Raw genomic sequence first — 13,096 nt, 5'->3', positions numbered from 1 at the left:
CAATCCTAGTGAAATCAATCTAATCCATCCAATTAACTACAAAATAAACAAAATTGAACCTGTTTTCAGCTGTTGGATTGACCAATAAATCTTCTTTCTTTTCCAACTGCGTCGAAGAAGAGAAGAAACACACCAGATCATCAAAACACCAGAACTCTCTAACTGCAAAAGCTTGTTTCAATATCATATTTTGTTGAATGGCCAAGGTTGCTGTTTTTGTGCAGAACTAACAGACTTGACAATAATCAGGTTACCGTCAGTCTCCTTTTCTTTGTTTTAAGTTGTCTTCTGTCGACGCCTGTTACTTCAACAAAAATCATAACAAGAGTTTTGACCACAACAGAATTCTTGTGGACTTATTCAAACTAAAATTTCTATTACCATCCAGGTCACAAACACTTTCTTTGTTTGGGAAAATGTTGCTTGTTCACAGAAACCAACTAAAAGTTAATAGATATAGTGCGAGTTGAAATATGTTGATTCTCTAAACACGTGAACCCTCTCTATGCTTTATATAAGTTTTTAACTTTATAGTATACTTCTTTAATGGATTCTATAGAAATGATCATTCACAAAGTAGGAGCTAGGGTCCAAACCCATCACTGTCCCAAATAAAGAGATTAGGTAAAACTTACTCTCAAAAGTTAATTTAAGGAAAGAAGGTGTCCAATCATATGTATAAACCGTAACAACCACTGATGCACTATAGAGAGACAATAAGGGCTCTCACTTCTAAATAAAAATGTTATTTATTTCATTTTTTTTTAATTTGTTTTTTCCCTTTCTTAAGACTAAAAGATTTATTTCAAATAAATATATTTAACATAAAACTGTAAACAGAAACTAACAATTGACATATTTAACACAAACTCTTCCAGATAAATAGAACCAGTGACAATTTAAAAGGGGTTTTATTGGTTGTGGACGTGAAAATTTTCATATCTTTCACTTTGATTTGTGTATTTTCAAACAAACATGTTAAACACATTTTCATTTTTCACGTTTTCAAATACTATTTTTAGACAAACATGCCAACCATGTATTCATTTTCTCCCTTTTATAATCATTTTCAATATTTTAAAAAATACAGAAAACAAATACACAAAATTTATAAAAGAACACGCCGTAAAGAACTTAAGATGTTTTCTTCTTAAATGTTTTGTAACAAATCAGGGAATAGTCTCTTCCTTAATGTCATCGCATATCCTCTATAGTCGGAATAGTCTCTTCCTTAATGTCATCGCATATCCTCTATGGTTAAAGCTCCTCTATAGTTAAAGCTATCTCCCTCTTAATATTGGATTCCCCTGCCATAAGGAAATAAAGTACTTTTTATGGATTTACCTCTAATATATTGTAAGAGCCTTCACATAGTAAAAGTTATAGTGGGGAATTGAATCTTAAATGTATTAAGGGCGTGTTTGGGCTGCGATTCTGGTCTGCACTAAATGACAATACTGAATTATTTTGAAATAATACTCTGTTATGTTTGATTCGGGGAAGGTTACACTTTATTAAAACTTGAAAAGCTTAACACTATTTTTACAATTTAATTCCCATCCCCCCACGGGTTTGATTTGTGCAAAGACATGAAAACTAAAAATATGTTAAAAAATATTTTTATTATTATAAAATTATAAAATAATTTTAAAAGTATGAAAAGTGGCTTGCTGGGTTTGTCGGAAATCCGCCAACAGTTGCCGTGGCCAGTGCCAAGTTTGGCGGCACTGTCAGTATTGTTGGATAGACCACCAGGTGTAAATGACAGAGGCATCAACAACTTTGTTTTGTCGGAAAAGCCCGAAAATAATTTTATCAAAACTTTTCCCATTTTTTCCAGTGGAATGATGTTGCCAGTGTCTTCATCGTTCACATTATTGGATAGATCAACATGCGATCTACGCAATAGTGTTGACGGTGTCGCCGAACTCTTCTGATTTTTTTTTTTTTAATTCTAAAAATTTTATTTCAATTTTTATTATTATTTATATGAATTTTTAAAAAATATTTTTATAATTTAACTTTTCAAATAATCAGATTTTTATTAACTAATTAATTATTTATTTTGTACAGTGTTGCACCAAACACTTGACAGTATAAAATTTAGTTCAATTTAATCACATCCAATTCACTCGAATAAGTATAAAATAGTAATAATTTAGTCCAATGCACGTGTCAAACTACCCTATGTGATTTATATTCACATTCTTTTTAGGACTTACCACCACGAATGTATATCTTAAATACATTAGTTTACATATTTTCCTTTTGTTAATATAAAGAAGCAGTCTGGGTTCGAAATGCAAAATTGGAAACTAAGGTAGACTAACTTGTAATCTGTAAAACTAAGTATGGGTTCAAATGTCAGAAATCGAAGTTTCTAAGAAACGCAGCGGTTTGTTCAACAGCTTTGTAAAGGAGCCGCGCGCGTTATTCAAATTAGTTAATGAAATTTCCGAGTTCTTCTCTCTTCTGCAATTTCACTCTTTTCTCTATTTTTCTTTCGATTCTAGAAATATCTTCACACCATTCAACAACATAATATATGAAAGCCCTAATTTTAGGTATGATATTTACCTATCAAATCAGGCTATATACTACAAACATAACTTGATCAACAATTCAACATCACATATCACTTTATAATATCACCATAGAAAACAAAATAAACTCGGGCAACAACTCTTGAATAATAAAAAAATTGCACATGTATTTTATCTGGGAAATAAACCACGCAAGTTTATTACAACACTTTTGAATAGTTAGCAATCGCGAAACTTCAATATATAATGCTTGTAAAAACTGAAATAAAGAGATGGAAGTAATTTAAGGATTAGTGGTTGAGTGAGTAGGGATCACAGGGAAGTCCTTGGGCAATGTGGGCTTAGGAAGGTCGGGCAAATGAGGAAATGATGGCAGCTCGGGCTTTGGAAACTCAGGCAAATGAGGAAATGTTGGCAGCTCGGGCTTTGGAATGTCAGGCAAATGAGGAAATGTTGGCAGCTCGGGCTTTGGAATCTCGGGCAATTCGGGCTTAGGTATCTCCAGAAGATGGCGAGCTCCAACCAAATCACCATTGAAGCTTAATGAAGACAAACTGATTAGCAGAAGTGATAATATAATCGATGGGACACGGAGATAGGCCATTGTTGGAAGCTATATTGATGAAAGGCTACAAGAGGAATTAGTTTTGTGCAAAATGATTTATAAAAAGGATATATAGATGCAAGTGTATTTTTGGATTGATTTCGATGTGTAGGACCAGCTTTTTATAGCTGTGGGAAGTGGAGATGGGGGGCTAGGGGGACATTTTAAGCTAATAATTGAGTAAATAAATAAGAAAAGGTAGGGTTAGTGAGAAATTTGTGTCTTGTTAGCTCAACCTCTCACCTTCATTGCTTCGTTGTATATATTGAATTGCTTGATTTGCACGAAATAACTTCATCATGTGCAAAGTGAAATGAGAAGCGGTGTCATAAGAAGTAAAGTTTGGTAAGATATTTGTGCCTTGTTAGTTCAACCTCTCACCAGCGTTTGCTTATTCTATGTACATTATGACAAATATCACTACATAAAATATTAATTGATAAGTGTGAAGTAAGATGTTATGGTTTAAATTTTAAAACAATGTAAATTAAATAATCCATACGCAAGATATTTATTTATATAAGTAAATTTCTTTTTTAAGTGGAATTATATATATATTTTCTTATTGAAGTAAATCTTCTAACAAATGGGCTCATGGGCCTCTAGTTCAATATCTTTGACCCCACTGGACTAGCCTTGGGCCTATCTATCTATATATCTATATAATCCTGAAGCACTAGCTATTTGAACACCACATAGGATTCTACAATTGCTGCAAGTGTCAGCATGTTATTAATTTAGGCCATAATTGCTACACATGTCAGCATGTTATTGGTCTAGGCTATTTGGTATAACTACATGTATTCAATGTTTTGTAGAAACACTTCACATTCACATTAAATGTTTTGATGGTTATATGTTTGTTTAATGTTTAATTAGATAAATATAAACACTTCACATTCATATTTATTGTTTTATGTTTCATTGTTTTTGATGAATTTAGTTTGATTCATTGATTTTGTCTAATTGAATGTGAAATGAGGCATTTATATTATTTTTGAAAGGGTATAGATGCATGAATAGATGTGAATATTAATGAATTGATAAGCTGTATTGTTAATTTTTGTGAATGTGAAAAGATACACTGTATCAGTTACAGTATTCATTACTTTGAATCCTATATATATGTGTTGATATATTAACAGTTTGTTACATGATTTATTTGAAGGAAGAGAGGTTGTCAATTTTTAATTCTTATTTGTGATTGTTTTCTTTTGGTTTTTCCAGTTTATTGTTAAACTTTTTATTTTGATTTCATGTAGTTATATACTTTTGGTTGGAACATAATATTTGTTGTCATAGTTGGAAATTACGTGATGTTCAAGGTAATGTATTCATTTGACTACGCTTCTTTAATTGCTTGGAATTTATTTGCTATTGTATTGTTATATTCCTATTCAATTGCTTATCATGTTTGCTACATAGTATTTTTTTTTTTTTTTTTAAAAGGGTATGTAAGTTATTGTATGGTTTTGACTATTTCATTGTTTTAGTCTAGATGGTGAATCTTACATCCTCCTACAGAATTGTTAGATCAATTTGCCGAACCAGTAATTTTGTTATTCAATTATAACAAGTTATAAGAAGACATAGGCGGACCATTCCGAACAATTTATTTTTCAACTACTGTACTTAAAAAATCTATGTGGTGAACAATTATGATCAATGGTTTTGTTGCTATTTGCTGATGCCTGTGTTGAACCATTTTTATCATAATGTTGTTGACGATTGTACTCTATAATTGTAGTCACTTGCCTAACCATTTTATTTAATTGTAAGAATCGAGATGCAAAGCTATTTAGATTGTATAGTACAATTACAATAGACCATTTGCCGAACATTATCCATTAATAATTGCAATATTGTAATGTCCTTTTTAGTTAATACTATATGAAAAGTTTATTTCATGTTGTTCATCATAATTGCTGCAGGCAATTTGCTAGACAAAATACAATCAATAAGCATATCAAAGGAAGATTGAACTATAGAATTACAAGAGACCAGATGCCAAACCATTATTCATTGTACTATAAATTGTAACAGTCAGTAGTGAATTGGCCATAACTTGCACAATAAAAATCCAATTGACAAGCAGTTTGAATCTTTGGAAATTGGACAGATAGGACTTTAATCTGATATATTATATGATGAATTTCGATAACTATAGACCCACAGCCGAACCATTCATTTTATCATCACACACATTTTGGTTTCCCTATTTCTTGATTTCCACTAAACAATCAGTAGTAAATTGGCCATAACTTGCTCAATAAAAATCAAATTGACAAGCGATTTGCATCTTTGAAAACTAGATAGACAAGGCTTTATTTGATATATCATATGCTAAATTTGGATAACTATAAACCCACTACCGGACCATTCATTTTATCATCACACACATTTTGGTTTCTCCTGTTTCTTGTTTTCCACTAAACAATCAGTAGTAAATTAGCCATAACTTGCTCAATAAAACTCCAATTGACAAACAGTTTGAATATTTGGATACTAGACAAACAACACTTTAATTGATATATTATATACTAAATTTGGATAACAGTAGGCCCATTTCCGAACCATTCATTTTATCATCACGCACATTTTGATTTCCCCTATTTTTTGGTTTCCACCGAACAGTCAGTAATAAATGGGCCATAACTTGCTCATTGAAAATCTGATTGATGAGTGGTTTGAATCTTTGAAAACTAGATAGACAAGGCTTTAATTTGATGTATTATATGATGAATTTGGATAACTGTAGACCTTTCCAATTGTGGTCAAACCACACTTAAAAGAAATGGCAAGTTATTTAAAACAATGTATGAAATGACATCATTTTAATACTTTAGACATTTTGACACTAAAAAAAGGACACCAAACAATACAACCATGATGTAAAACTATATGTAATTAAAATCTTTAATTTGATAGACCAATGTATGTACCTCAATAATAGATATCAACCAATTGAAACATCCAATTATTCAAACAAACGTGGTGTCAAAATTGTTGAGAAGACTTGAGGAATTCATACTTGTACTTAGTTAATGTTTTCTATGTACAATTGGTTAATTTTGACTACAAAATTACCAATATGCCCTTTTGTCCAAAGGACGAAAATGCCATTCCACAGTTAACCATCCTTAAACTGTCTCCTTAGTGTGTGACCCGTAGGCTCCTCATCATACCGACAGTGAGTAGTATCGCGATTGACACTAATCAATCGTCTCACTACACATAGACCAAGATTGGCCCCTAGCAAGGCATCATGGCCACTTGATAGATTCGGATTCAATGAAATAGCTACCTGTCAATGATATGTTTACCGTGCAATCAAATCCTTTCTTCATATGTTATCTCATCAAGACTGAGGTATAGAAATAGTGTCAACCTCAATTATCTTCGATATATTTGTATTTAGTTACTAGACCAATGATTGAAATAATAAATTAGATCGAGCAACAACTTAATCACACTGTGATCACAGATTTACTGTCATTGTCATTAACTGAATTGCGTCGTGAGATAACTTCTCCCATACTCGGGAGTGATAAATCCTCTATCGATCCACCATAGTCTTGTACACTCCTCGATGCAGCCAATCACTACTGTATTGACAGCTCTAAATAGAACTGCATTGGGCTAGTGTCAAACTACACCAATCGGTGCACAAGGCGCTTTGGTGATCTCAAGTCTAAGGATCACATGCACCACCATTCGTTAGAGGATTTGTTCTATAGACACTAAGGTTACCATCTATATGGAATCCTCTGGTGGGTTAGTCCAGTGAACTTTCCTATAGCAAACACCCATGTGTTGCACCAGGTTGTCAGCAAACAACCTTGGCAAGTGAGATTAGTCATTGTCTTTCGATAGGGTCGTTCAACACTATGATAGCCTTACCATATTATCTGTGTCCTTGGTCAAAATAATACTGGGGCTACGGAAATTTCTAGAATGGCCACCATATGTGCTCGAAGGGTTCTCACTATCAAGATTTGAAACACTTGATACCCTCATCATGGTTCTACTATCCTAAGGACATATATCAATACATACAACTATGATTTGCATGATATAGTAGATAACGCCTTTTATTGATTAATAAACATTATTACAAAGAGGTAATTTCACAATAATTGATTCGCTCTAGGGCACTACTCCAACAATCTTCCACTTGCACTATAGCCAATCATCCATGTATTTAACATCGAATAACCTAAGTGCCCATCATGCTTTTACTACAATCGAAACTTCAACAGTGGGTTAGTAGGTATTCTACAAATCTGCACCTTTTCTTTCTAATCGATCTCATAGATCATATTGAATCAACTAAGTAAGTGTTTGGATTACTTGTGAGACTATGATTCCTCAGCCACAACAATGGCTCCATTGTTATCGCAGTAGAACTTTACTGGATCAGCAATGCTTCGAACCACATCAAGTTCAGTAATGAACTTCTTGATCCAAACTGCCTACATGGCTATATTAAATAATGCGATATACTTAGCATCAGTTGTAGAATTCGCCGCAGTACTCTAATTTGAGCTCTTCCAGCTCACTGCAGCTCTAAGGAGACAAAATTTCAATAAAAAATCATCTTTATCTGTTTGGAAAATACCATCAATGTATCCTCTTACAATGAGCTCATCTTCCCCTCCATGATCCAAGAACATACACTTAGTCCTTTCCAAGTATTTAAGGATGTTCATTGACATTCATCTAGTGTCACTCACTTGGATCTGATTGATATCTTCTATAAGTGTTGAATGCACATGAGAGATCAATTTGAGTACATATCATCACATTGCTCCCTTGGATCTGATTAATATATTCTGCAAGTGCTTAATGCACACGAGATATCAGTCTGAGCATACAATATGACATCACTCACTTAGATCCGATTGATATCTACTACAAGTGCTTAATGCACATGAGACATCAATCCGAGCATACAATGTGGCATTGCTCATTTGAATTCAATTGATATCCACTACAAGTGCTTAATGCACATGAGACATCAATCTGAGCATATAACATGGCATCACTCATTTGGATTCGATTGATATCCACTACAAGTGCTTGATGCACATGAGATATCAATCTAAACGTATAAGATGGATCCACTTGCTGAAGCATGTGGAATCCTCTTCATTCTATCTCCCTCATCATGTGGTTTAGGATACATATCTTTAGAGAGATAGACACCATGTGCCATCGGAAGAAATCCTTCTTGGATTCTTCCATACTAAATCTATTCAGTAACTTGTCTATGTACTCTGACTTATGCTAGGCAACCAACCCGATGTACCACGATAGATCTTTATTCCAAGAATATAGGTTGCTTCTCCTAAGTCCTTCATGGAGAAGCACTTGGATAACCAAGTCTTTATCGACTGCAAGTTCGATATATCATTCCCAATCAGAAGTATGTCATCGACATACAATACTAGGAATGCCACTAGGCTCCCACTTACTTTCTTGTAAACACAAGCCTCATCTTCGTTTTTGATAAAAACCGAAGTATTTTACGGCTTCATCGAAACGAATGTTCCAACTCCTTGAAGCTTGCTTGAGTCCATATTTGGACCTCTACAACTTGTATATCTTATTATCTTGCCTATCAGGAACGAAACCATCGGGTTGTGTCATGTACACATCCTCTTCAAGGTTTCCGTTCAGGAAAGTCATTTTGACATTCATTTGCCAAATTTCATAGTCATGATATGCAGCAATCGTAAGCCTAATCTAGGTGGATTTAATTATGGCAACTGGCAAAAGGTTTCTTCATAGTCAGCACCATGAAATTTTATGAAACCTTTGGCAATCAGTCGTGCCTTATTGGTATGCACCTTGCCATCCATGTCAGTCTTCTTCTTGAAGACCCATTTACACCCTATGGTGTAAAACCCCTCCCTAGCCGGGTATTTCCTAAGTATCCCTTGGCCATTGAGAACCTAGAAAACGCACGCCTAGGAAAGAAGTTTATTTTAAAATCCTATTTAAAGAATAAACTTGTAGTTTAAAAACATATATATGTATATTTATATTTATTAATTTCATTTCTAAACTAAAATAAGTTCATTGTATAAATATAGTTTCCTTTCTTGGAGTAAATTATGAAATCCATAGTAATACTTACTAAAACATACACACTTTTACAAAATTTACTAGCAATATGATTTCCTTTATTAATACAACATATTTACTCCATTATAGAATATGGACATATTTACTACATTATGAAATAGGAACATAATTACTACACTAAATATTAGCAAAACCATTCGATAGTCATCATTAAAACATCCCTTCATGCTCATACTAAGGGAGAAAAAGTTATATGCTAAGTTCTCCAAATGTGAGTTTTGGTTAGATCAAGTAACATTCTTGGGACATGTTGTTTCACAAAAGGGTATTTCAGTGGACCCCAGTAAGATTGAAGCAGTGATTGAATGGCCAAGACCAAAGACTGTAAAAGAAGTTAGAAGTTTTCTCTTGGTTTAGCAGGATATTACAGGAAATTTGTGGAAGGCTTTGCTAAATTAGCTTCTCCACTCACAAAAAAAGAAGCCAAATGAGTGTATGTTCCTCAGGATATTGAGCTAAGAAAGAAGATTTTAGAGGAAGCACATAGTACTCTTTACACTGCTCATCCAGGGAGTGTAAAGATGTATCAGGATTTGAGGAAGAGCTATTGGTGGCCAGGGTTAAAGAAAGATGTAACTGAGTATATTATGAGATGCTTGGTGTGCCAGCAGGTCAAAGCAGAACATCAGTGCCCTTCAGGATTGTTGCAGCCCCTTAGTATTCCTTCGTGGAAATAGGAAGACATTTCTATGGATTTTATTTTAGGTCTCCCTAGAGTGCAAAGGGGTTATAATGCCATTTGGGTGATTGTAGATAGATTGACTAAATCTAAACATTTCATTCCAATTACAAAAAAGATCTCATATAATAAGCTAGGACAATTATATGTCAAAGAAATAGTAAGATTACATGGAGTACCTAGTAGTATTGTCTCAGACAGGGATGTGAAATTTATGTCAGTATTCTAGAGTAGCATGCAAAAGGCATTGGGTACTAGGCTTAATTTCAGCACAGCCTTTCATCCTTAGATGGATGGACAGATAGAAAGAAGGAATCAAATATTGGAGGATATGTTACGGGCACGCTGTTTTGATCACAAGTTAAATTGGTGTGACATTCTCCCTCTAGTTGAATTCGCCTATAATAATAGTTATCAAGCAACGATTAAAATGGCACCATATGAAGCCTTGTATGGAAGGAAATGTAGATCTCCACTACATTGGGATGAAATAGGAGAACAAAAATGCATTGACTCAAGCTCTTGGTCCAGAAATGACACAAAAAATGATAGAAGATGTAAAGTTAATCCGAAAGAGAATGAAGCAGGCCCAAGACAGACAGAAGAGCTATACAAACCCAAAAAGAAAGGATATAGAGTTCCAAGTAGGAGACAAAGTGTTTGTGAAAATCTCTCCTTATAAAAGGGTGATGAGGTTTGGAAGAAAAGGGAAGCTTGCCCCTAGATATATCTGTCCATATGAGGTATTAGAGAAAGTGGGCAAAGTAGCTTACAGACTTCCCTTACTAGCTAGTATGGACCGGATCCATAATGTTTTCCATGTTTCCTTTTTGCGAAAGTATGTTAGTGATCCTTCACATATATTACAAGCAAATGAAGTGGAGTTAAAAGATGAACTAATTTATGAAGAACGTCCGGTTCAGATTCTGGATAGAAGAATAAAAGAGCTTCGAAATAAGAAAGTACCGCTTGTTAAAATACTGTGGAGGAATCATAATGTAGAAGAAGCGACATGGGAGGTTGAGCAAGATATGAAGGAAAGATATCCAGACCTCTTCAATTGAATTTCGAGGACAAATTCTTATTGGGGAGGGAGGGGGGGTGTTTGTAACCCGCGTATTATTCCAATGCCTTAAGGTGGAAATTACCTTTTCAAGTAATTTTTTTTTTTTAATGGAAGGGTAAAATGGTCAATTTAGATGTATTTCGAGATGTGGCCTATAAAGTGTAAGGGGTGATGTCATTGAAGAGAAATGAGGATAGAATGGTCATAAAGTTGATTGATATGGTTAAATGGCGTAAACGGTAACCAAGGGTATAAGCTTTTCATACAATCCATATGAAAAAGTATCCATAAAAGTTCTCCAAGGGTAAATTAGTCATTTACCTAATGGGATTGCTTAATTTTAAGTGTTTTTAAAGAAGTCAATGGCATTAAATGAATGCTAATCATTATGTTGGGTAGAAATGACCAAAACGCCTATATGAAAATTTATGCCAAATGACCTTATATCTAACTTTGATTGACCAATCACATTAGAGCAACAATGGAATAATATTTACAAGGTTTTAAGAGAGAGTAGTCGGCCTTGTACACCCCAAATATATCATCTTCTCTTCATCTCTCAAATCCGCCATAAAAGCCACTAATTCAAGTATTATTCTCAAATTTCTTAGGGTTTCAAGTTGTTTTTCAAAGGAGATCACCATCCACACTTAAAGAACTTCAATTTCAGGGTTTAAGGTGAGTTTCAAAACCTTAGTTTTTCTGATTTTTAGTTAAAGAGAAATTCATAAGTGGTTAAGTGTAAGGTAGAAAGGGTGAACATTGGAGCTAAGGAGGAGTGGCCTTGTGCTTTGTATCTAAGGTAAGGAAAAAAATCTCCCTTATGACTACATTGATAACACCTAGGGTTTATGAAACTTACATTTATTTATGTTAATATGAGTGTGATGCTATGTTTTGGTTAGGATTGTTAAATGGGTGTGTTGATTGGTGTATGTGGGCATATGGAGGTGATTATGCCAATTAAGAGATTTGTAGTTGACGATGTTTTGAACTTTTTGGTTCTGTAAAAAGGGAGGTTTTTATGGCCTTTATACTAAGAATGATATGGCAAATGATATGAATGTGCAAATGAAGGTGACATGGTTAAAGTGAATAGAATTCGGATTTGGCTTTTTGAGACTTATACTGTACAGCTTCACTGAATCAGTCATAACTGAAGTTAGAAGTCCGATTGAGTTGTTCTTGAAGGTTTAAAAATTTGAGAAACAGACCAAAACTTTTATGTTTTGCCAAAAATAAATTCGAATTAGAAGATAAGGAAAAAGTTGCTTGAAAAGTGACGAACTATATGGCATCCACCTTCTTAATGGAAATTCCATTTGTTTTTAATTCTAAAACCCCTGAATAATTTACTACTGAATTCCCTGTATTGTATGAGAAGTGAAGAATTAAGTAAGAAGTTTAGTAGGAGAATAGTATGATTGAGCATGGGAGAGTTAGTCCATATGTTTGCATTCAAATGGTAAGCATATAGCTTATTTAGTTGTCTTATGAAAAATTTATGAAATGTAAAGAATGAATTCCATGAGTCTCTTGAGGTATAAACCAAGATCAGCGGAATGGAATTCTTATGGAAACCATGGTCCTTTGAGGTGAGACCAAGAACAAGGTAATGGTTCAAATGAATCCGATCGGATAACAAAGACTAATGAAACCATCAAGTATAAAGAAAAAAGAAATAAGCATGCCATGTACATGAATATTTCATAAGTCATATATGTTCTACTTATAGTATGTATGGTTATGTTATGACTTTGTTTATGAGAAAAGTCCAAAGTGTATGATATGTTTTATGAACTTGCTATGTCAAAGAATGAAGGTCATGTTTTGTAGGTAGGTAACGTCCTAAGTAATATACTTGTATAATGAACCTTAATAGTTATAAATGGCCATATTCCTTGCTGTGCGATTAGTGCTCACCCCATGAAATTTTTTAAAATGTTTTGCAGGTAAGGATTAAGGCATGAAGCTGGGAGAGGATTCTGAGGGACGCTATGAGCATGAAGGTATGTTTTAATGATGACTACGAATGATTTTGCTAATATTTAGTGTAG

The 13,096-nt window shown here is 33.8% G+C and overlaps 2 protein-coding genes across 2 annotated transcripts; one reads left to right on the top strand and one right to left on the bottom strand.

Moving 5' to 3' along the window:
- Positions 1-2,826: 2,826 nt before the first annotated feature.
- LOC116115590 (protein PELPK1-like) lies at positions 2,827-3,147 on the bottom strand. The gene has a single exon (XM_031401724.1). It carries the CDS (start codon positions 3,145-3,147, stop codon positions 2,827-2,829), a length of 321 nt encoding a protein of 106 aa, XP_031257584.1.
- Positions 3,148-10,506: 7,359 nt separating this feature from the next.
- On the top strand, positions 10,507-11,037 carry LOC116115589. The gene has a single exon (XM_031401723.1). The coding sequence runs from the start codon at positions 10,507-10,509 to the stop codon at positions 11,035-11,037; it is 531 nt and encodes a 176-aa protein (XP_031257583.1).
- Positions 11,038-13,096: the final 2,059 nt, after the last annotated feature.

This window comes from Pistacia vera, unplaced genomic scaffold (genome assembly GCF_008641045.1).
Source record: "Pistacia vera cultivar Batoury unplaced genomic scaffold, PisVer_v2 Contig747, whole genome shotgun sequence".
In the NCBI taxonomy this organism is placed as follows: Eukaryota; Viridiplantae; Streptophyta; class Magnoliopsida; order Sapindales; family Anacardiaceae; genus Pistacia; species Pistacia vera.
Note: the sequence above shows the minus strand (reverse complement) of the source record. Positions and strands in the feature narration are given on the sequence as shown.